This window comes from Geospiza fortis, unplaced genomic scaffold, assembly GCF_000277835.1.
Source record: "Geospiza fortis unplaced genomic scaffold, GeoFor_1.0 scaffold173, whole genome shotgun sequence".
NCBI lineage: Eukaryota > Metazoa > Chordata > Aves > Passeriformes > Thraupidae > Geospiza > Geospiza fortis.
In genome coordinates, this window is record NW_005054334.1 from 5,644,943 (window position 1) to 5,669,755 (window position 24,813).

Below are 24,813 nucleotides of genomic sequence, written 5' to 3' on the forward strand. Positions count from 1 at the left end.
ACCTTCTCTGTGCTGAGACACGGTCTTTTAAAGTATGTTAATTTGATTTTAGCAGCTGAAACAAAACAGCTGAAGAAGAACAGTTGAAGACTTTTACTTCCACCTTTCCTCCTCTGGTCCGTTATTGGGATCTTTCTGGGTTGAGCTAGGTGGTGATGTGGGAGTAAGATGGCACAAGTTGTCTTGATGTGTGACTATACATGTCATATACATACCTATCTGTTGATCGATCTATCTATCTATCTATCTATCTATCTATCCATGCTAAGGCAGGAGAGAGAGGTAGTTTGTGTCCCTTGCTTTGAAGCAATCTGGTGTTAATGCAGCATAATCCTTCCCCACAGCTTGAGGAAGAGCTGTGAGGAACAAACCATGGAAAAGGTGGTAGCCTTTGTCCTCAGGAATACCTTGCTCATGAAGTATTGCCAGACCATTTCCTGCTTCCTCCAGCATCTCTTTAAAACCTGGAGGGAAGCAAAGGAAAGTGTCTGGTGAACTTTGGAGATGAGAGCAGAGCTATAATGTGGTATGTGCTATTTCTTAGTGCCTAGGAGAGATGTGCAAATGGAAGGGAGGCAGCTGATGGGTATTCAGTCTTGACATGAGAAGCAGCTGCTGATTGTCTGCCAATCCAGAGAATATCTTTATTTTGCCATATTCAAATGTGTTTATACACCAGAGAGCATTGGGCATCTCAGCCAGGAGCTACTCCCATCCCTGAGAGGTGGGCTAGATCGCATAGCTTTGACTTCCAGCCTGTAAAGCTGACCCTTGCTACACTTGAAAGAGCACAGTGACCTTTTGAAACACCAAAAAAGCTGATGCTGTCTGGTTCAGAAAGCAGCAGTCTACCTCTATCAGAACAATAGTATCCCGGAACGTGCTGCCACCCACATGCTCTTTGATCTGCTGAATTTCTGGAGAGCACTGTGGCTCAGATTGCAAAAAATGCTTTGCTTGGCTGATTAATGTCATGGTGAGTGAAACTCCATGTTCTGGAAACTTCCATTTTCCAGTGGCATTTGGAAATGAAATCTAAATGGATCAGGTCCAGAAAATGCAATCAGAAGTACTTTTGCTTGTTTCTCTGTAGTGTTGTCAGGTTCATTGGAGGGAGGGGTTAAAAACCCCCAAAAAACAATAAAACAAACCAAATTTGACTGAATGTTCCTAACAAAAATGGGAGGTGAGTTTGCAGAGATGGTTTTACAGGAAAAACAGAAGAAGTGTACAGTGAGATAACACCTTCAATTACAACAGATTCTCATACACACTTAGAAGAATGGCTCAAGAGGACATCAAACATCTGCTGATTTCTCTAGACTTCTCTACCCAGGTTTTATTTTTCTGGATATCTTTAGCATGGGTAACCTGTTGCTTGTGTTTTAGCTTCCCTTTGTTTCAGAGTTGCCTATGCCTTAAATCAAAATAATCTTGGAATTATTAAGTTAGTAATGGTGTATCATGGAGGGCATGTTGTGTTATAAAACATTTCAGGATAAAACTTGGTAAATACTAAGGCCCAGAAGGAAATCCCCTTCTTTTCAGCTTAGCTGAGCTTTGCAGTTTATTTGAATTATAGAGTTCAATCTTCAGTTAATTCAGCATCATTCCTTGTGTTAGCACTTGTTTTGAGTCAAGTTTTTCTGTTCTATCTCAGCTGTTGATTGAAATTGAAGAGAGAAATTACTTGGTTTGTTTTGAAGTAGGACACTTGGCATCACCCACAGGAATTGATGCTTAATTCACATCACAGTTGTTTCAACAATTTCAATTATTGCCTGTGTTTGATCAAGCACCACTTGACTTGTTATGCAGCAGATTATTGCTAGAGTATCCCATGTCCTTGTATAAAATAGACTGGCAGAGCCAAGTTTAGGATGTTTCTCGTTTCCTTACTTATTTGAGGGAGATCTCTGCTGATAATGTACATAATGTATTGCCTCTCTCTCCATGAGTAATACCAGATGCCAGGGTGCTCAGTCTATTCTATACTGATTTTTTTTAGAGAACAGATGTCCACACAGTGTATTTTCCTGGATCTGTTCTAATTTGAGAACTTGCTTCTTTAAAGAAATTTTTCTCAACTAGAGCCCTTAAACATTACTTTTGCTTTAAGGTGGTCTGCCTTTTGATAAAAGTCCAGGAACAGGAGGCAGAGCTGGGTTGTCTCTCTTGCTGTCATAGGTTGGTGACCTTTGCAGATTGTGTTAATAAAGTTTGCTGTGGAAGATTTCATAGAGGAGCTCAACTATTATGGTGTAACACAGCATTTTAGCATTTTGTACTCTTTGAAGACTGATGCTATTAAAAACTTCTTAATAAGAATTTTGGCTCTGCATGACTTCCCCATGACCAGCTTGCTTAACAACCTTTCTTCCCCAGCCTGGCAGCCACGTACCTGCTGAGTAATCTAAAGGCCAAGTTATTTCTGCAGTGCAAGTAGTCCCCATACTATCCAAGGCATATAGCTGACCTTTGCAGCTCTGTATGCCACTTCCTGGCAAAGGGTTTGCAACTGGACCTAGCACTTCTGTTGGCATGTAACCAGGAAGGGAATCCTGTCCACAGATCCATCGCTGTATTGACTTTGCAGAGCTGGCAGGAATAAAAAACCCCTGTGACAACATGTCAGGAAGAGGAGTAGGTAGAACTTCTCCTCATATACAGGATGTGGTTTATGATTTAAGAGATGCCCATGTCTTGAGATGCTTTTAAGAATACTTAGGAAAAGATTAAACTAGAAGGAAGATTTTTCTGCTTGATTTAATACAGAAGGAGTTAATTAAGGGGATTAATTCTAATTAATTAAATGAATTTATGTTGTCTTTACAGAGTTAAAATCTAAAACTGATACTGGTTGATGAAAGTGTTTTTGTGGAGTTTGTACTTTGCTTTGGTTTTCATTGTTGAATTTTTATATATTTTAGTTCACTTCTTTGTTAGAAACAAACACTTGACAGGCATTTAGGATATGTAATCCTTAGCATAAGACATAGGTTGACTAATGGAGAAGCTTCCAGGCTTGGCATACAAACACAAAGCAAATGCTTTAGACAAAGAATTAGGTGTCTTGAAAGCATGACAGTTTCTCATTTCAAACTGTGTTGACAGGTGGGCCCAAAGCCCTTGCAGAAGTTACTACCTCATCTTTAATCTTTGTACAGTTTGAGTTCACATACACATGGACTCATCCATATCCTCATGACTTATCTCTGTTTTGTTTTATGAGTATATCAAAGGTTCACAAAGATAACAAGTTTTGTGTTACTGCTTTTTAAGGCTTTTTGGTGTCCCTGGATGACTTTTACATACTGGGCAGCGGCTTGGTAATGTTGCAGACTACCAACAGTGTTTATAATGAAACCCTCCTTAAGCAAGTGGTGCCTGAATCCTTGCTAGCTTGGCAGAGGGTCCGCATTGCCAACATGATGGCAAATGACGGCAAAACTTGGGCAGAGACCTTCTCCAACTGCAACTCTGGTAAGTACACCTGCATATGCATCTTAGGAAAAAATATGTGTTCCCTCTACCTCTTGTGCTTGTTTCCTTCCTTTGGCAGGACATGTAACTCTCTCTGTTCTCGTACCCAGGAACCTACAACAATCAGTACATGGTTCTAGACCTGAAGAAGGTCAAGCTGCAGAGGAGTCTTGATGATGGTGCATTGTACATCATTGAGCAGATCCCAACCCTTGTGGAGTATTCTGATCAAACAAATGTTCTCCGGAAAGGTAATAGCTCCTATAGTAGTTATGGGCTTAGGAAAACCGTCTCTTTATGTCAACTGAGAATTGTGTTTTGTACCAGGGAAGGGTTTGTTGAACACTAGTCCTGAGTTTAAAGTAAGGAAGCTTTGTGTGAACAACCGTCAGCTTTGTGTGAGCATCCCTCTGCATCTGGATCAATTTCAATCTATTCATTTATCTGGTATGCTGTGGCAGCAATGCAGTAAGCATCTGTGTCTACTAGAAGCAGAGGAGGGAAAAATAGACTTTGTCTCTTTGTTTATCTGCATCCTTGCCTTTTTTCTGGTATTATTTTGCCCTGTTGTAGAGACCAGTGAGGGAAAATGTGAGATCTGTTTGGGACAGTACTAAATAACTGTGATGCTGTGGGCTACTCAAAACGATTGTTGAGTGGGTCACCCTGCAAGAAGATGAAATTTTGAATACCAAAGAAGTTCCATGTTAAATTCATCTCCTGAACTGTTCTGGATCTCTGCTTTCTGATAAATATTTGCTTTTTAAAAGGTTCTTTAATTCCCTAGCAAGATTAGCAAGAACTTGATGGAAAACAAACAAAAATCTTCAAGCAGAACACTCACGGTCAGGTTTAATTTCAAGTGTTTACTAGACACTTACAACATCAACAAAAAGCCTGAGCCTTAAGTGTGTCTTCTGCTTTGTGCCCCTTCCCCTAATCACATGCTGAGGGGATAAATTGATGAATTGCTCATCATCAAAATGATGAGAAATTTGTCTATGTTAGCAGCTGGGGTTGGTTCTCTTTGAAATTTTTCCTTGTGTCTAGCTTCTTGGAAAGTTCTGGCTTATTCCAGGCATTGTCACATTGTCAGTCTCTTTTGGCTTCCTTTGCCTTGGGCTTCTCAGTGCTGTGTTGTGCATGGGATGCAAAGAAGCTGATAGAGACCCTCTAGCTCTGGCACTGGAAACATTGCAGCCCCAGCATGGCTCTGCTATACCTGTGCAGAGGGGCCAGGCTTGGCAGGTACCTTGCGTTCCTTTTCAGCAATGATTTTGGAGCAGCTGTGTGGCATTCTCTGTAGGACTGAGCCCAACTCCTGGGCTTGGGCACACAGTGACCACTTCTTCCCTCTGAGATGGTGTAGATGCTCTGTTCTCAAAGGTGGGAGCATGTATTAGAGGTTACACAGTACTTCATACCTACAGTATGTCTTTTCCCAGATATCTAAGTGTACCTTGTGCATACTGGATAACAGAGCAGTCAGTCTCTGGGAATTTAAACATTAGGAGGACAGCCTTCAACACACAGGGTGAACTAAGCCCTGCCAAAGTGCAGTTGGAGACCTCAGCTGCTGTAAGCAGCAGATCTGAACTCCTCCGTGCCATGCAGGACACCAGACAAGTCCCATCAAGGCCCCTGCCCTGTTCCCAGGTGCTTGGAGCAGCTCGGGTGAAGGAGGTTTATCTTTCTCAAGAGCAATGCTGGCTTAAAGTCTTTGTAGAATAGCTGACCCTGGCAAGTTTCATCATTGCCATGTAGCAGGTGTCCCAAGATAATGCACTTTGGGCACGCTAGTTTGGTCAGAGTGAGTTTGCCACCAGCCTCTGCTTTTTAAGTCTCTTTGAAGCATAAACCTAGAAACAGCAGAGAATGAGAATTGAAATCTCAGGTGAACAAAACCAGTAAACCTTGCTGTAGTAAACCTTGTACTGAGGAAAAATGAAGCATTTCCTTATGCAGGCTTGAAAATTGAAAGATTTTTTTTCTTTATGGCTTCTGTCGTTTTTGTAGGGCAGTGCGGATGAGTTCTCAATACCAGGAATCTCTTACATTGCCCTTTCCCGGCAGAGGTGTCCGGGTGCTTTCTGTATATTGACAAAGAAAGCTCAGAAATCCTTTAGAGGAGGTGAGGGAGGGAAGCACTGTCTCAAGAGAATGAATAGGTCACAGGAATAGGCTGCAGTTCATGTTTCTTGATGACGAATGAGTAGTATATCAAAAGCAACACATCAGAGCAAAGCCTGGGATCTGAGTTTTTCCACCATATGTGCAATATTCTTATTGCTCTGTCTCTCCATATTGCTGGTATCTTTTGTTCTCTAAGTGCAGAGGAGGAAAGCATTTTGATTCAGGGATTTTTTTGCTGCCTTCATGTCATCCCTTCCTTTCAACTTCACAGTCTCTCTTGACTTTTTTTTTGTCACTGCGCACTCTACCGGGTTTCACTGGCTTATAGCAGCCCTTGGGCAAAGCCTGGCTTAGGTTAACTGCTGCACTCTTTGCATGGGATTTGCAGTCTTGCAGAGCCTGAGACACAGAAGAGCTCTTGCTGGAGGAGAACTTTAATAGCTTTCTCTGTTTTAGCAATTTTAACAAGTTTTTCCAGGTGGGAGAAAGGGGTCATCTGTACACACTGCGTTCATGTGAGACAACAGCACCTTTTTGAATCACAGCTAAACCTTGCTGGTTTGGAAGCTGATGTATCCGTGTCCTCCAGCCTGCGTCGTTACAGGCTGGCAAGTTGCTCATTTCTGGAGGACGCCTGTATTACAACACAGCCTGTACACAACCTGTTTCCTTCAGGTAGGCTCTAGGTCACGTAAGCAAATGCCAGCAGACAGGAATACCCTGTCTTCCCTACCCTAGGCAGGACCCAAGCTGGTGAGGCCTCCATTTTAGACAGTGCTCCACTGCTTATGCTGTCTGCATATCCTTCAGGAAGTTTGGTTTGTATTTGTGTGTATTGCTCCCAGTGAGTTCCAGTTGATTTTCTTGAGCATCTTACACCAGCCTCCTCACACTGTGCTGGGCTGCTTTTATTATGTGGAGGCCTGCATTTACCAGTACCTAGATAGTAAATCTCTAAGCCAAATCCTGATGTGTGTGATTTGAGAATGAACCAACAAGGGAATGTTAGTGCTTGTTAGTGTTAGTAGCACAACTTGAAAGTGTGCTACTTTTGGGCCTAGCTCATGTTATATACTTGCTGCCTAAAAAATAGAAAAAATTAAATGTGAAAGTATAGTTATCTATTCTTATATATTCTAGGACTTCCTGTACCCAGATTCTGACTTGGAAGGTCTCCTGGCTCTTTACAAGAGCTTTCCACAGTGATCTTCTTTCAGGCAGTTTTGTTCAGGATTGCTTTTGGAAAAGTTAGAGCAAGGCTCTGCTCCGCTGATCAATCACTTCTTAATCTTCAAAGGCAGCTACTGCCAAATGTGCAGCAATCGCCCATTTTTCTTTATGGCTGTGTGTGCTGCACAAAGTGTGTGTGTGCTGGCCTGCCTCCTGTTCACCCCAAGTGTCTGTGGTCTCCGTGTGTTTGTGAGTCTTTGTGTCAGTCCCTCCCTGACCTCTCAGCATGCTGTGTTGTTCTGCTTTGGTGAGATGGGAAGGGGGCAAAACCGGAGCCACTTGAGGCCTCTCACTGTGAAGTTTGGTGGAGGTAAATGATTGTGCAGTCCTTTAAGGTCCAGCAGGAAAACCTCTGCCAGAGGGCTGTGGCCATGCTGCATGTTCAGGCTCCTGCAAGTCTGATCTCAGCTGTTTTGCAGGATGAGTCCTGAGGCTGGAAGTCTGGGGGCGGGTTGCCTGGGTACGCAGTCTCCACTGGTGTTCCGCTGGGAGTCGACCCTGGTCTTGCCAGTGACTGTTGCCTTATTGTGTTCAAACCAGTTTTCTGTGTTGTTCCTCGACATGCTGCTGAGGCAAGGCAACATGGAAGATTATTTATTTTCTTTTCTGATACAAGCAAGAGCATCCAGCTTTTCCAAGTGATTAACAGATTGGAGTTTGTCTCTGGCAGGTTACTGGCCTTCATACAATATCCCTTTCCATGAAAAGATTTACAATCTCAGTGGTTATGCATCATACGTTGTCAAGTACGGCATGGATTTCTCCTATGAGCTTGCTCCAAGAGCCAAAATCTTCCGTCGAGACCAGGGCAAGGTGACCAACTTGGAAAGCATGAAGTACATCATGAGATACAACAGTAAGACACGTTTATGTGCTGTGGAGCTGATCTTAATAAGCAGAGTTACTTTTATTTCTTGGATTATAGTGGGAAGCTGCAGCCTCACATACAGATCAGTTATATTGTCCTAAATGCAGAATACACACAAAGCAAAAATGTTACACAAGCTTACTTTGGAGGTAGGAAATGGGGCTTAAGTTGTTCTAACAAGAGCAAGGCCCCTTGGACTTGTTATTTGACTTTTCCAGAAAGCTTCTAACTCCAAGAGAGAGTACTCCAAGAGACCTCATGGATTGCTGTCACCTAATACATCTACAGCCTGTCAATCTCGAAAACTTTAAAATCCTAATCAACAGTTAGATGTGATCAGACCAGAGAATTTAGTGTAAAACTTAAGGTTTTTATCCATGTTCAGGCAAATGGTCTTGTGCAGGTGGGATAGAGTTAATTTTCTTAGTGGTTAATACAGTACTGTGTTTTGGATTTAGTATGACAATAATGTTGATAGTTCAAGTATTATTTAAACTCAGGTGTTTTACTTGTTGATAAGTCAAGGACTTTTCAGTTTCCCATGCTCTGCCAGCGAGCAGATGCAAAGAAGCTGGCAGAGCAAGGCTAGGACATCAGACCTGAAGTGGCCAAAGGGATATTCAATACCATTGAACCTCATACTTACTGTGTAAACTGTGGGAATTGGCTGGAAGGGGCTGATCCCTGCTCAGGGATGGGCATTGCATTGGTCAGCAGGTGGTGAGCAATTGTATTGTGAATCACTTCTTTCTCTAAGGGTTTTTTCTCTTGCCCTCCCTCTCCTTTTTAATTCTTATTATTAACAATTCACTTATTGAAATTGTTGTTATCTCAACCCATGGTTTTTACCTTTTTCCAATTCTTCTCCCCATCCCATGAGGGTTAGGGCTTGGAGGGATGTGGATGAGCAGTTGTGTAGTACTTAGTTGCCAGCAGGGGTTGAACCAGGACAGTAGGTAATGCTCTGTTGTTTTTTCCTGACAGGGCTCTCCTTAACTGGATTAAACCCAGCTTAATTAACTTCTGGCTAAGCCCATCTCAGAGTATTGATAGCTTTAGATGCTATATTTTTATTCCCAATTATAGGGAGCTTGCTGATTACTGGACTTGAGGTTTGGGAGGCCTCTCCCAGGGTGGGGTGTCATTCCTGTCTGGGCTGTGAGTAGCAGCATGCTCGTAGACGCTGAGCTCACCACCTTCCCCTCCTGGCTTGCAGTTACTGCAGTGGGTGTTCAAAGGTTTTGCTTCTCTACACTTATTTTAATCCAGAACAGGAAAACAAAGGCTCTTGTTGCTGCATTTCCCCCTCTCTCTCTCCCTGCCTGCCTCCCCAACCTGCCACTTCCCTTTCTCTTCTGCTTTTCTCTCCTGACAAAGTTTCTACAAGCTTTTGTCATGTGGAATTTCATCAGGTGGAATTGCAGATATTTGTGGTTAGAGGTTGGCAGTGGTGCCCCTGGGATGCAGAAGTAGCTGTATGGTCTTGAATTAGGAGCTTATCTACTTAATGTCCTGTAGCTGGTACCTAGGGAGAACCACAAAAGCAATGTGAGAGTGCAGTTATCCAGTTTTTAGTGGCTCCAGTACTTGGCATCAGCTTTTTGTGAGTGGGCTAACTTTTTTTTCTTTTCTTCTGCTCTTCCCACCGCATTTCACCCCAGACTATCAGCATGATCCTTATGCTGAACACAATCCTTGCAACACCATTTGCTGCCGGGAAGACCTGAATCCTTCTATACCAGTGCCTGCAGGCTGCTATGACTCCAAGGTAAATTACCTCAGTTCCAATATCTGCTGAATGTTGGCTGCAGCCTGTTTGTGCTCCTGTCACACCTGTAGCATGCTTCCCCGCACCAGGCCAAGCATGGCCAGGCATGTCTGTTCCCTCTTTTCATGCTGTCCCAGTGCTTGGGCACCTCCTCAGATGAGAATTCTCTGCAGAGTCTCATTTCCTGTCCCTGACATCAGTCCTGGCACAGTGGCACAGGATACAGGGGGAGGTATATGAAACAACTTAATCCATGGGGCCTTGTGGTGTTCAGGAGTTAAACCCCAAAGCCTTACAGCAGGAAATGAGTCTTCAGTCCTGTTCATTAGAACTCTGTGGGTGCCTCCCAGAGCCCACAGGAAAGGGGTTGCAGTCTCACTTTAGGTTTACAAAAGCCTGGCTCTCTAGTAAGCCACCCTACTCTGGGGCTCCACCTCTCTGCAAAACTGCTTTCTGAAAAGTTTGGTGAAGATCTCTTTGCATGTTAGGGGTATGTGGGAAAATCATTAGACCCACTGTCCCGGAGAAAACAGCATTTATTTTAGGCAGGTTATGTGATGTTTTCACCCCGAAGAGCAATGCCCAAGTTAGCAGCTGTGTTGAAAAGTTGTACAGTGTTTTATCCTGTGGGGTCCAGCCTGCTGCATTTTTGGATTACTAGTTTGGTTGCTAGGATGGAACTGGGGAGGCTATTTTGGTGTCTCCAGTGCTGTGTCCAGCCAGCTCTGTGTTGCAGTGGACAGTAGTGGGAGACTCCCAGAGCTGGGTAATACAAGAGGAATGCAGAGAATGGCTTTGTAAAGGGGTCTGGTAACGCAGTGGTCAATGCCTGCAGCAGTGCCTTAGCCAGCACAGTTAGACAAGGGGAATGGGCTGGGCTGGAGGTGGAATGGGAGACCTAAGAGGGGAAAGAAATAACCCAGAGCACAGGCCAAACCTGTTCTAGTTATAAACCCTACCAACACATTTAGTGTCTGAGTTTGGGAAGATGGAGCAGGCTTGGGACCTCTTTGGAGACCATGAAGGAGCAGTGCAGAGCCTGGGTAGCAATATGAACTCTGCTGCCTTTCTCCATTCCTGACATGCCCCAGGGGATGGCCCAAGTGCTCAACATGCAGCAGAACTTAGTGCAGACCCCTCATCTGCCTGCTGCAGCCCGATAAAATCAGGGAGGGCTGTCCTTGAGGGCAGGTGCTCTGGCTCTTTCAGCCTGGCAAGGGCCAAGTGTGGGCTTGTGGTTTGCTGGTGCCCTTTAGCACTGGCTGCTGCGTGACTGGAGATGCCTCTGCGCAGGGGAGGAATTGCTGCCTGTGTGTGTTTCCCTCTGCTCTCTTCCCTCACCTTATAATCAAATCTCCCGGAGCTGCTCCTGCTGGCTGGGATGGGGATGTGCCAAGCCTCACGCTGCCCTTTTGCCCCGGGTTCCTGTCCTTTGTTCCAGGTGTCGGATTTCCGCCTGGCTGCAGCGTTCACGGCCTCGGCCATCAATGGCCCTCCGGTGCAGGGCGGTCTGCCGGTCTTCAGCTGGAGACGCTTCAACGGCACGCGGCACCAGGGCCTGCCCGAGTCCTACAACTTCGGTTTTGTCACCATGAGGCCCATCCTGTAAAACCAGCGCCAACATCCACAAGTGGATTTTTTTTAAATGGAAATTTTATTTCTTGTGTAATAAATCAACCTGGATGTCCGCATCCCTGTGCCTTATACCTCCCATCCCATGTCCTGCCTGCTACGCACTTTGTACTGATATTGGCTGCTTCTCTGCAGCCCAAAGCATGTTCCTTTCTTCTGAGCTGTTTCAGTGGCCCTTCCTCTGACTGGGATTGATGAGAAGCAGGTGGCAGAGCTTTCTGTTGATCTGAGCCATCATCACAGCTGTTCCCAGAGCAGGAGTGAGGAGCAATGCCACCTGTGAGAATGATCTGTTTCTGGGTAGTAGCTGGGCCAAACCAGGTTGCTGCTTTGGGCCGTGCTGGCCTTACCTCAGTGCTGGCTTGATGTCTGCCTTTTGTCTGAGTAGGGTGCTGCAAGTTGCTTCCCATCAAGCACGTGTTCTCTGTGGCAGATCAGTCTGTTCTGTACAGGATGTGACTTTCAGTGGCACTGTCAAGACTTCCTTTGTGTGGCCAGAGCAGCTGGCAATGTCAGGCTGCAAAAGAGGGTGAAGGGAAGTGGTCTGATGCTTTGGAAATGCCTCCAACCCAGGCTGCAGGGACAGAAATGTAATGCAATGGATCTCTTACAAGGGATCTCTCTCTTGGAATGGATCAGCCCATGCATCTTTGTCTGCTCTCTCAGCTGTGGGGCCAGGGCTACTCTTAGCTACCTGTGTTTACACCAAGGAGTTGAATCACTAGGCTGTTTTGTGCTAGATGTTCTATGTGTAATTAAGTAAAACAAAATAAACAACTCTTTCCTCATGTCCTTGATGGTCCAAGCTAAATAGTGCACAGCACTGCCCTGTGTTATGAAGGTGAAGAATGATGAGCAGTGTGAGGTTTTAATGAAGCCTCTAGCGTTTAGCTTGTGTGATGGGGAAGGGAGCAAGTTACTGGGTGAGGTTCTAGCTAAATATTTGGCTGTCACTGTAAGGGTGAGTTTTGCCAAGGGAAGAGGGACACCTGAAGTTACAGCAAAGCTGTTGATGATGAAAAATTCATGAAGGGACTGAAGTGATTTGTTTGCTGAGGTAGGAGGTAGGTGTGAGATACTGTGTGCAGAGACCTCCTCCATGTGGTGGTGGAGCCACTGCCAGATTGGATTGACCTGGATTGAACAGGCTGCAGCAGGCATTAAGGAGGACACTGAAGGAATGGATCTGGGTCATGAAGAGCGCTGCAAGGATCTGAGCTGCCAGCAAGCAGAGGACCAAGAATCAGCTGCTTTGAAACTGTAAGCACAGGAGGATGGCTTGATTTCACTGTCACTCCTAGACAATGCAGCAATACTGCAGGATGAATTTACTGCTTTTTCACATAGTTTTATATAAAAATACAACTGGAGAAGTACTGTTTAAAAGTTGGTCCCCAGGGACCAGGAAATTGTCAATGGATTGCTGCAGTGAAGAGTGTTGTTGGCGCAGGACACAGCTAGATGCTTCCACCTGCAGGGAGTGGAGCTGTGTGGCACTTGTGATGTGCCCATGACACGACAATATGCAGTGGAAATAGCAGCTCTGCCTTTCTCTCACCTTGAGCCTCCTACCTTGTTTTGTGCTCCAACCCAGAGTTGTGGGAAATCAGAGCTCTTCTTTTGAGAGTGCCTTTCTGTAAGTATTTACACCAATGGGACCTTGGGAGCCTTAGAACTCCAATCTCTGTGACTGTGGCTACTTGTTGCCTTTGGTTGTGCTGCTAAAGGCCATTGCATTCCTCTGGCTGTGCTGTCCTTTGTGCTTCCTTTGTTGCCAGGCCAGTCTGGGCTGATCTGCCAGTCCTGACCACAGCAGCTGGGTCCAGCTCCTCTTCCCTGCACAGCTGCATCAGTGACCAGACGAGGCTTTGATAGCATTGCATGGCCCTGTAGGCGGCTGCGAAAGAACTGACAGACAGCTACATGAAGTTTAAATACGTCTTAAAGTATCTTATTTCCTTCTGCAGATGCCACTTGGAATAAAAAAAAAGAAGGTATGCTCTAAGCAGAGGATTTGTGGCAGAAGTTGCCACCTTTTTCATACCCTGCTTTCAGGTTTTTTCCAAGTCCTGTGGCTTCTAACTCTTTAACTTCAGGTTTCCAGGTCTGGCTGAAGAGGGACTTGGTGGGGAGATGGAAGTGGGAGGCTGTAGTGGTAAATCTCTCTTGCCATTATGAAAAAATACTCTTCAGTCAACGCCTAGAGGAAATGACTCCTCTCAGCAGGACCATCAAAATTGTCACATGGAATACAAGCTTTCACATGTTTTACCATCCCCTTTTTCTGAAATTCAGTTTCAAACCTGCCCCTCCTGGTTCTAGTGGTCATACCCTGCACAGCCTCAGCTCTAACAGGGGCCATGGACTGTCACAGCAGGAGACACCTGGGCATGGTACCAGTGCCTGCCCAGGCCAGGCTGCACTTCAGGGAGAAACCAACAGCATTCCTTTGGCAGTGTCCTGGTGCTGTGCTGCTAGCTCAGATTTGCTTCTCAGCTGACTGCTGGGTTTTTTCAGTTTCCTTACTAGAAGCATCAGTGGTGTGCAGAAATGGACTGTGCTCTGGGGCTGTAGCACTTTCCAGACCTTCCACGGAGTGTGTGCCAGAGCTGCTCTGCAGTAAACAGCGAGTGTTATGCACGTTCACATTCTCACTTCGCTCTACTTTAGCAGGAACTGCAATTACAGCAGTGGCTGAGCAGAGTCGTTATGCTGTATTTGATGATAAAACATAGGTTCTGCACTATGTGCAGTACGTATACTTGTAGCTTAAATAGGCAGTTTGAGAAACTCGGGACTTTCAAGTGGGATTGTGCTGAGGCATCACTTCACAAGAGTCCATCATCTTCTGGTCAGCGACTTGAAGCAAATTTTAGTAGGTGCATGGAAACTAATTATTAGCATCACAAATTAATTATATGCCCTCCAAGTACAGGCTCAGCACTAACACAGGGCCGGCACGTCAGTAACTCCATGTTCTAAGTACTTTGAGTTCTCTACAATTTGGCAGCAGAGTTGGGTTCAAGAGGCAGATTTTCCCAGACTGCCTTCTAGTCCAGCTGTTTATTGGTCCCATACAAGTTGCACAACGTCTGTCATGGTGCTGCTCCTGGCTTCTACCCTTGAAGCAGCTGGGTGGAGGGGCAGAGCCCTTCATGATGGCTGCACTGAGACATGTTTTTATTAATTATTTATTTATAATTTATTAATCCTGATTTCATTACCCTGAGTGATGCACTTTGTGCTGTGCACAGCAGCTGCTTCCTGGCCAGGTGAGTGGGCCTTCATGCTTGAAGGGTGCTCTGAAAAACTCCAGTACTTTGTCCAAAGCCTCTTGCTGAAAGAATGACCATTGCTTTAGTAGTCAAACCTGGCATCTTGGAGGGTAAGGAGAGCAGCACCAGCAAGATTTCCATTCCTGAATTCATCTGGGGCAACTCTGGGGTGCAGGTCACTTTATTCTTTATTTATTTGCAGAAGTGCACGAAAGGCAAATTTCCAGAAGTTACAGCATTGCTTTGGTATTTTGCTTCTGTGAGAGCAGCACCATGCAGTGACTTCCTGGGAATGACCACAAGCCAAAGCCTTGCTGCTCAGTGTTGGTTGAGCAAAGTGGCAACACCTCCGGAGAGGAGGAGCAGGGTCTGAGCTCTTTTTTGAGAGTTGCTTCCTGCAGCATCAGGAACTAAGCACAGATGACTCAAAATGTTAAAAACCCAGTAGTTTTATTTCAAAGTATAAATTCCAGGCTTGTCAGACAAAACCCCACTAACAGTTAACACAGACACACACTAATCTACAGTACATACAAAAATGGGGAAAGCTGGCAACTGCCCAGTTTAAAGTGGACATTAAATCAGTCCTACATTTTTTCTTTTGTATTTACAAGTCCAGCTGCAAAACAAAACAAGAAATCAGATTTGGAATTTTCCAACAGAGGATTTTGCACATTTGACTTCTGATAACCAATAAATTACTAAAGCTGAACAGGAATCCCTAAACAACTACTACTCAGCTATCTTATTTACAGCTACACCTTATTAGTTTAAGACAGCAGTACAAATATATATATATATGTGTGTGTGTATATTTATATACACACATCTGTACATATATATAGGCATATGTATATAAAAGAAGAAAAGAATGCTCAGCCTGCATAATGACGATGAGAAAGAAAGATGCCTTTTTAACTTAAAAGGAATGAAAAGGAAAATTCATTGATTTGTTTTCTCCTAGCTAACCTTATTTTTTTCCTTCTCCTCTCAGAAGGTGTTTGGAAGGGAATAGAGTTGCATGGCAGGGCTGGCTTAGTGTCATTTAATCTCTTCTCCCTCCAGTGTTTTCATACAATGCCCACCCCTACCCAAAGCAATGAATTAAAAAAATATATATTTAATATATCAAGCTTCTATTTAAAATATCTGCATAGATATTTTTGACAAAAGGAGAATATGCAAAGGGTGTATAAGAAGGCAGAATCACAGCTCAATTTTGTACAGTGTATGCAATACTCATTCTGGGGAATGGCTGTCCTGGGAGCAGGAACAGACGTGACCCATCCCTTTATATAGTATTGGTTTTATTTACTGTACATTTAAGACTAACAGCATCAAGGAAGAGCTGAAGTGGTTGTTTCTGTTACAGTATAAAATGATGTTCAGATCCTACTACTGAGCTGAGTCGTGGTCCCAGTGAAGACTGAGGGGTTTTGCCTTTGTTTTCAAAGGAAGCAGGGTAAGACCCCTTAATTTTACAGAGAGAACACCATGAGTGTTTCCAGCCTTGTGCTAAAAACCTTGGGAATGGATGTCACAGTGCTTGTGCTCAGTGATCTAACATGGCCAAGGGCAGCACAAACAATTCCGAGGAGCAACGTCAGACCAATGCATAGGGAAGCTGCTCAGAGCATGGAAATAATTACAGGCTGAGAGATCTGCATCCTTGTGTTTTCTGAAGCTGTCACTGGAGACAGTACTGATGCCTGTAGTCTGCAGTCTGTTCCCTCCTAGCATTTATGTTTTTGTATCCAATAGTTTTTTAGCCATACTGCAATAAAACAGGCCAGTGAAGCTGTAACTAGGAGAAATGCAGAATGCCATTTTGCCATCAGCACTCCACAGCAGAGCTCCTCTCCAAGCAGATGAACTAACTCAAATTACTTTCAACCTGGACATCCAGATGCCCTTGTATCACACACAGAGAAAACAATTCAAACCTAAAACACACCCGAAAGTAAATGAGGATGGAAAACACAGCTGTACTCAGTGCTACAGTGTTTGCTAAAACATGGGCAACTCAGTCCACGGCAGTACTGCTGAAATGTCACATGCCCAGAGGCAGCAGCAAAACACAGAATCACAGAATTCAGACACAGAGTCAGGAATAACTTTATACCAAGCTATTGAAAGATGGAAAAATTTGCATTAAGTGCAGAGAAGAAACCAAACGCAACAATTTCACTTAAAAACCATATAGAAATTTTTAGCATATTTAAAAGTGGATTATTGGAAGGCTTCAGTGATTGATACCTTTCATTAAAGAAGAGACCAGTCTAGAAGCACAGTATTAACAGACCTGTACTGAATGTTGCCAAATATTTTGGTAATACTTTCAAATAAAGTCTACAAAAGAAACAAACTGCTTCTGGTTGATTGTTGCTAGCAGAAAGCTTCTCAATAGTTTTAATCATTCTGGGAGGTAAAGGATAATAAAACTATCACCTATTCGACCACATGGGGAAAACTGCCATGAGGTAAGGAATTAAGCACTAATTAAGCACTAATCAGTGATTTCAGGAGCTCCTTTGGAGGTCTCCACACCAAACCAGGCATTTCAAAGTCAAGCCATGCTTTATCACACACTTCTCCACCAGTACTTGCTCAAGATTACTGAAATCCAACCTTTAACAGCCCTGCTGGGATGAAACAACAGGGAAGTGATCGTTCACCCCAGAGCTGCAATGTCTTTGGTCAACAAAGGTGTCTCACAAAATCCTGCCAAAAACCCAGAACTGCTGCCATACAGGCCAGAAGCCAGAAGCCAGTTTTTACAGTCAGTTCAGTAAAGAACTAAATCTTTAGTAATTAAGTATGAGTCTTCTTTCTCTAATGATGCAGCCCACCAAACCTCCAAATGGAATGACACACCATCCCTATTAATACCTCCACTGGAGGAAAGAAAATACTCTAATGCAGGACTTGCACCCCCTGCCTATCCCAAAGAAGACAAACCTAGCAAGGAATATCTAAATGGAAGCTCAAACTATAACAAAACTCACTTATCGTTTGGGCTGGAATCACAACTAAATAAGTTCTAGGTTGTATCCTCATGTTTATTTCAACTTTCAAACTGTAAAACTTCATACTACTGATACAGCCAAAGGCTCTTTGGTACCACCTAAAAGACACATTAACAAAAAATTGGCCAAGGACTTGACATCCATCAACTGGAAATAACTGTTCTAATCTCTATTACAAAACTGTCTTTATAAGGACTATAATTTAGTCTATTTCCACAATCTAAATGCATTAAGTAATTATTCCTTAAAATAAGCAAACAGAACATTTACTTAAACACAGAAAAATTCAAGGAGTTTTTGATAATAGCACCAGAAATACAGGGACAATTGCAGATCAAAGAAAAGGTTACACATTGTTCATACACAGTGTGAACCTTCTCTGAGGATACTTGGATTTAGCCAGAATTTTTGCTTCCCGAAATCAACTTTTAAATGCAAGTTTTCATACAGAGAATATCCATAACACCTGAGAGAAGTGACACTCCCAGTTTCATGAAGAAGTGCAGTAAATCAGACAGAGGTCTACAGTGCCATTTCTTTCATTGTAAAGGTTCTAAACAAAGGAACCACAGCTACAAAACCCATAATCTCTTAGAATATTTCAGCCCTGTTTGGAGATTTAACTTCTCTGATACTTTTTAAATCTTGCTTCACACTTCAGCATGCTGGTTTTGAGAAAGAGAGCACTGAAATGAAAAAATGTCATAGTCTGCAGCTTTGCTATATGGTGAAGTGGATTAAAAAATCTTTCCCCTCTAAACCCTTTGTTTGGTTCTACTGGGTAGGAATGCGACTGAAAATTGCCAAATTCAATCCTCACATCTACTTTCTTGTCTAGGTGCATTACAATTTTGTTCTGCAAAAAGCAAGTTTAACAAGTCAATGACAGCAGGGGAGATGCACCAGTTTCTTTTCTCAGCTCAGAAACATCATGAAAGCATCTATTAACATTTGCAATTGCTCACAAGGTTCAGGCCAATGTCTTTAACAGTTTCTGAATCCCCCTTGGCTGTCTCCTTTCTGCAGAAGCAGGCAGGTGATGGGAGAGAGAAGCACACTGGGAAGCAGCTCCTCCTTTTGTACTCACTGAGCATCCAAACAAGTGCAAACAGGCAGAAGCTTTCATGGCACCGCACCACGGGGGTTTCTTCTTTGGCTGAATTGCAGCTTTCCCAAAAGAAGCAGGAAAGGCTCTGGTGGAAAATAATGTCTGTATACTCAATATTCTTGACAAGACAAAAACAACTACTCAGTAAGGAAAGGGTTGAGTGATACTGCAGATAAGAACAAATTCACAATCGGCAGATGTTACACTTTCTTGTCTTTACATAAATAGCAATTACTGCAGGCCTGGAAAATGAGAAGCACTGATAAAAGACTAGAAGGGTAAAAGGAAAAATAACTCCAAGCAAATAAAAGAACAACACAAGGTATCTGGCTACATTTTATTTCTGAAATTATTCTTTAAGGCACAAAATAAATCTAAAAAATAGGGCTGGATGTATGAGGGGAGGGACAGAGAAATTGCCGGAACTACCAAGGTGTGAATGGAGACTTTACAATCCAGTTTCAGATCCGGGAATGCTCCCAAGGTGAGTAGGGGAGGATAGTGAAAATAGAGGAGCATTCTTACTTAGAAGAGGTAGGAGGTTGTGGGGTGATTATTTTTTTTTCTCCACCACCTCCAAATTTACACAGGTTCCTGGCCAGACTCAAGTTCCCTTCCCTCCCCTCAGAGAGCTTATTACAGTTTGTAAGGTAAGACCAGACCACTCAAGCCTCCAGTACAAAAAGTGAGACCTTGAATCATCCTTCATGTCACATCTGCTCACAGAATGCTGGGGGGGGCAAGAGGCAGATCATTTTTGCCCTTGTGTTGGTGTCTCAATAGACAATACAGATGTGTATGTTTTACTTCAGGAAAACTGCAATTTACTATTTTGTTTCCATTCTGAAGCAGAACCCCAGGCATTCAGGATGCTCTTGGATAAAGGTTAGTAGGTATCTAGGTGGAACACCTGTCATGGAAGGAAAAAATAAATTTTCAAATGGCCAGTGGCATGAACTATTTAGAAAAAACAGGCTCTCTTGCTGCAGGTCAGACTTTATTTTTCTTTTGGTTCTGAGTGCATGTAGTGTATCACACAGCTGTCTAAAATAATCCTGCAGAGTGGATTTAAAGGTGAATTACATGCATGGGATCAACTCCTCCCAAAACTGGGGTAATTCTTGATAGCAGGACAGGTTTAAAGAGTCCAAAGATCTCTAGTTTAACTGCTCTGAGAAGAGATCACATCTGTGGACTGGGGGTCACAGAAGGGTCCAAAGCGTCCATAGACATCCTTAGCCCGGACTGCAAAGTAGTATTTGCTGCCAGACACGAACTGTGTCAGGGTGCATGCCATGGGCAGCGGCAGCGCCTTCACCTCCCCGATCTTCTTCCACTGCGAGGCCATGGTGGCACTGGGGTCCTCGTGGTAGGCATACAGGTGGTAACTGTCCACGGTGGCACAGCTCCGGTCCACCTCCATCACGCTCCACGACAGCACAATCCCATTCTGGCTCTGTACCCGGGCCAGCTTCAGCTGTGGCTTTTGAGGTGGAGAAGTGTTGGCAGCTTCAGGGGGCAGACGTGGTGGCTGTGGTGCCTCTGGAAGTGGAGCGGGATGTATGGGGCGTGGTGGCTCCTAAGCAACACAAGAGCAATAAGGGAAAGGTCAGAATCTACAGCAATGGAAGGAGCCTTTAATTCATCATTCCCCAGGTAACTGGAAGCAGATGAGCCTGCAATCACCCAGCCATCACAACTCCCAGTCCTGTGTGCACAGGTAAGGCAGCAGCTGCAAATGATGAGAAGGGGTGGGACCAAGGATGCCATAAATTCTTACATTATTCTTATATAAATCCCTAGTTGTGCGAATGACATTGCCACATTAATTTCCCTGTATCTTCTTTGCTTCCCAGCCAGGGGGATGAACTCAACATTGTGCCCTTTACCAGAACTGGGCAAGCAGGTTCACCATGACTTTGAACCAATCTATGTTTGAGCTGCTGTTCCCACGTTACCCGACACCCCAGACAGGGCATTAAGCTGACAACTCATCCTCTCTTCTACAGACAGGTATTCAGTCACAAAAGGAAGACGTAATGGGGTAATGATGCCACATAGATTCTATCACTAAATTGGTCATAAAAGCTCAGCCTCACTTTCCAAAAATTTTTGAAATGAGGGCACAAATGTGTCTTCCCAGTGATATTTCTTTTTTTATACTGCAAAAACAGTCCTAGGTCTCTCATCTGTATTAGTTAAGATGAATTTAGGACTGTGGCTAAAGTGCTTCAAGCCTGAGATCTTTCAGATTGGAATCTGGGGTAGTTTTTTGCATCTTAAGTGTTCTGTGTGATATTTGCTTCATTTATTCTCATTATTTATCACAGAAGAGTGCATTGAGTTGATTATGTCTACATTGAAAGGATGGTAAGCCACCTTCCTGACAATATATTTACCATTTCACAACACTGTAAGTAATGTGACTGCCCAACATTGAGTGTACAGGCACCGTAGTTGAAATGAAATTAAATGTGTCAGAGAAAATCCTCAAATTCTAACCAAAAAGGGTTTTAGGTGATGCAGAAGTGATCACTCTCAACACTGACTAAAAACCTCTGGAGTTTGGGAGTTGGCAACCTTGGAGATTTGGTCTGCACCTTGTTCTCCTACCTCAGTTTTGCAAAGAGCTGTACTAAAAAGTGGCCACCCAATTCATAGCCAAACCATGACAAAACATTTTACTGGCAGTTCTTCTGTACGCTTGACTCCATGAGTCACCTGCAGACAACTCATGCACTAATTTTCAGTGTGTTCTCCTGGTATTTGGAGAAGGCCAGGGTGAGCTAACAGATTGCATAGCTTTTACCATTCTGGGCAGGAGTTGCTGTAGGTGACTGGGTGGTGCCATGCACAGAACTGGCTGTGGAGTGTCAACAAGGCATTTGAGTGCTCTGCAGCTCACACGAAGAGCAGCCTGAGAGTGCCAGTGCAGAGACAAGGCTGTACATTGCACGAGGTGCCTGGAGAGCCCCACTCACAGTATGCGCTTGCGGCGGCGGTCGGTGGTGCACCGTGAGCTGAGGCGCTCCTGAGCCCAGAGCCAGCCCGTTGTTCACCACGTAGGTTGTCTGAGGCATCCGCACAGTCACACCTGCAAGGAGCACAACGAACACTCTGAGTATTCAACACTTACAGGCAGCTAAACAGAACATTGGAAGACCAACTCCTTGGTTCAGCTGCACGAAGCCAAATTTCAGACAGACTCCTCCAGCTGCCAGCAGACTGATGAAGCACTGTGTAACAACAAAATCACCTCCCATACCCTGAAGCTGTAAAAGTGAGAGAGAGCGAGCGCTTGTGTTTGCAGAGGGACAGAATGTTGTTTTAGCACTTTGTAGCATGAAAGAAATGGGTGAGGAGGAGAAGCGTGGGAGATACAGGGAGCTTAAGTATGAAAAGAACAATTACATCATTTTGGGATTCAGACAGGAAAAGAGAAATGCTGCTGCAGCACAACGTTGTTCACTCAGAAGGTTGTGCTGTGGATGACACTGAAAACAAAAAAGCTAAGTCACTGTCCAAGAAGCTTGTCCTCCCCCTCCCAGAAAAGACTCCATGATGGACACTACTCACAGGTATCACCATTTCAGTCATTCCCACAGCAAACTAACCTGTCTGGCAGGAATAAACTAGACAGTTTTACAGCCTTGTAAATAATAGCCAAAACTCTTGCAAGCTACCAAGTTTTCATTCACTTTATACTACATCTAATTATTTTAAATAACACTTTTATCTATTCACTGTTGGAACATTTATGTTCTGTGAACTCAAAGCCTTTGCTCATTGTTATGGATTGCCTGGGTTATCCCTCCATTTCTGTCTAGAAATACAAGATTTGAGGCAATCTCTACGATACCCTAGTTCTACACTTGTGTAAGACTGAAGCATTCTAATACTCCAGAAGACAAGCTCACAAAGCAACATATTATCAGGAAACCACAGTTATTGTATGGCAATTTCTTCTCTTGATAAACACACATCAAGCTACAATCCATAGGGAATGAGGGTCAGAAGTCCGTGTAACCTGTGAGTGCAAGGCAGGGAACTCAGGAGAGCTAAATCTTAATGCTTTAATTATAAAGTGCTAAACACTGGGCAGGTGCTTCATATCTTTTTCTTACTGGAGTCTCTCTAAGAAGCTGATGAAACTGTGTGAACTCTTGTGGTTTAAACTGTCACCTGAGCTGGCTATTTCTCCTCTAAGAGAACCTGGTAAGATACACTGGTTTAGTATGACTGTAGTTCTGTCTCAGGAAACTACAATCATCTGAAGATGGTCAGAAATGCCTTAATAAGATATAAGGTACAAACATAGCATCACTTCTAGGTAGGGATACTACTCATTTGAGGCAGAAGTACAAAACTGCAATTTGCAAAACAGTTTGAATGGGTTCTCACAATCAGTTTTTCAAAGACAAAGTGCAGCAGCGCTCTTACTCAAGAAGCATCTGCTACTGGCACTAATGGCTGTTGCAATGATAACATAAATCAATATACATCAGTAGCAGCATTACTACCAGGACATCACAAAGGTAGGCACATACTCATAAAACAGGGAACTTTATGTTAAACATAAAGGTGTTAAAACAACCATAGTGTAGAAATTGTGGAGAGCAAAAAAAAAAAAACCCAGTTAAAATCCACCACTTTGTAACAAAGTATCATTTAAATTCTTTATTTTTGACATCTATTACTCATTTCAGAAAAGGAGTTTATTGCTAGGAGAAGGTATCACTTATGCATTTGCAAAGTCAAAGAGAACTTGCCAACATCTCAAGGAAACTCAAGCATATATCAATTTCTGATACATCTGGTGAGAAATTTCATCTCTTGAGGCCTTGAGAAAGGAAAGAAATTTGCTGAGCACAGGACATCAGAGATTGCTAAGGAATTACACTAGGATGCCTGATAGAAATATAACTTTTAGACAGGAAATCAAACATAATTTTCTACGGTGATGGTTGTCATATTACCTTCCACTGCCTTGTGAAGTATGGGGTGTGTCAACCACAGATGCTTAATTGGCAGAGCTAGTGCCTGGGATGACTTCACTCCAATTTCTCCTCATTCACATAGCTACAAACAGAATTTCTTAGTAGTGTGAGAATTTTCTAAATTCTATAAACTGGGAAAAAATCCCTAAACTCTCTAACTAATACCAGTATTGCAAAAAGACCAAACAACACACCCAAATCAAAAACCTAAATGCCACATCCATGAGGCAGAATGTACCAAGCTGTGTCATGGTAAGAAGCACATGGAAGGAATCGTCCCTTACCTCCAGTCTGTGGGGTGACTGGCCTTAAGCCTGGGCTGGTCATGACAGCTCCTCTTACAGGATTCTGAGCTGGTGGTGCAGGAATAGTGGTATAGACCACCTGATGGTTAGCAGGGGTTCTTGGGATAGGAAGCTTGGGATTAGCTGGAGCCACAGGCCGATGAGTTACATTCACCGCTGTCGAAGCTGAAAAAAAGACAGAGCGCACCCTAAATCTGAATTCCATGAGTCAAAGCCATATGCCTATTCCAGAGTACACATCTCCTTTGGAAAACTGACTCATCTGAGCCATGTAAAATAAAAACTGTCTCTGTCTGCTTTGGGTACTGCAAGAGAAGTGAAAACAGCCTAAACGGTATTTTACTGAAATATTAAAGTCAATATATATACAGCTTCCTAACAGAAAAGATAAATATAATATCTCCCCCGCTCCCTGCAAAGGTCTTGCATGTAAGGACAGTGGAAGAATATAAAATCCACCAAGGAGTCTGCAGAACACAGTAATTATAAGGGAATTCCAATGCCAACTAATCTTCAGCAATCACATACAGAAAAAGAATAAAAGAAAGACAAAAAGAGGATTTACGTTTCTTTAGAAAGGGGAAAACAATCACACTGCAAAGTAATATTTAACTAGGGCTAGAACTTCAATGTCAGCCTTGCCATTCCCTCTGCCAAAGGAATTAACTGCCAAGGGACAGACATAGGAGTGATTCTGATGTTTTTCCCCCCATTACTTAAGGTACAGGTTTCTTCTCCTTCACTTTTACCAGCAATAGTATATTTAATAACTTCCATGACTACCCTTAGCAGGATTTCTTCCTCTCCATAAATAAAATTGATCCTGAATTCTTTTCAAATCAATAGTACTATCCTTCCCGTTTATCAGTTTAAAAGAAAAAATATTATGGGAAACTGACTAGAATGAAAGATTATGAAGTGATTCAAACATTCTACATATTCACTTTAAAAGATTAGCAAAATGTAGAGCACACAGCAGTCTAATTCA

At 43.4% G+C, this 24,813-nt stretch overlaps 2 protein-coding genes across 5 annotated transcripts in view; one reads left to right on the top strand and one right to left on the bottom strand.

The window, feature by feature from the left end:
- PLBD1 (phospholipase B domain containing 1) overlaps window positions 1-11,892 on the top strand; it is a 36,743-nt gene extending 24,851 nt beyond the window's left edge. The window contains exons 7-11 of the mRNA XM_014307368.2: window positions 3,283-3,483; window positions 3,594-3,734; window positions 7,517-7,702; window positions 9,376-9,482; window positions 10,924-11,892. Coding sequence (XP_014162843.1) covers window positions 3,283-3,483; window positions 3,594-3,734; window positions 7,517-7,702; window positions 9,376-9,482; window positions 10,924-11,091 — 803 coding nt within the window. The 3' untranslated portion in view covers window positions 11,092-11,892. The remainder of the gene's footprint in view (window positions 1-3,282; window positions 3,484-3,593; window positions 3,735-7,516; window positions 7,703-9,375; window positions 9,483-10,923) is intronic.
- Window positions 11,893-14,822: 2,930 nt separating this feature from the next.
- Window positions 14,823-24,813, bottom strand: part of ATF7IP (activating transcription factor 7 interacting protein) — an 82,575-nt gene continuing 72,584 nt past the window's right edge. For all 4 annotated transcript variants that reach the window (XM_031057780.1, XM_031057777.1, XM_031057778.1 and 1 more), the window contains exons 13-15: window positions 23,805-23,990; window positions 21,505-21,617; window positions 14,823-20,102 (exon numbers count right to left, since the gene is read on the bottom strand). In XM_031057780.1, the coding sequence (XP_030913640.1) occupies window positions 19,686-20,102; window positions 21,505-21,617; window positions 23,805-23,990 (716 nt within the window). In that variant the 3' untranslated portion in view covers window positions 14,823-19,685. The remainder of the gene's footprint in view (window positions 20,103-21,504; window positions 21,618-23,804; window positions 23,991-24,813) is intronic.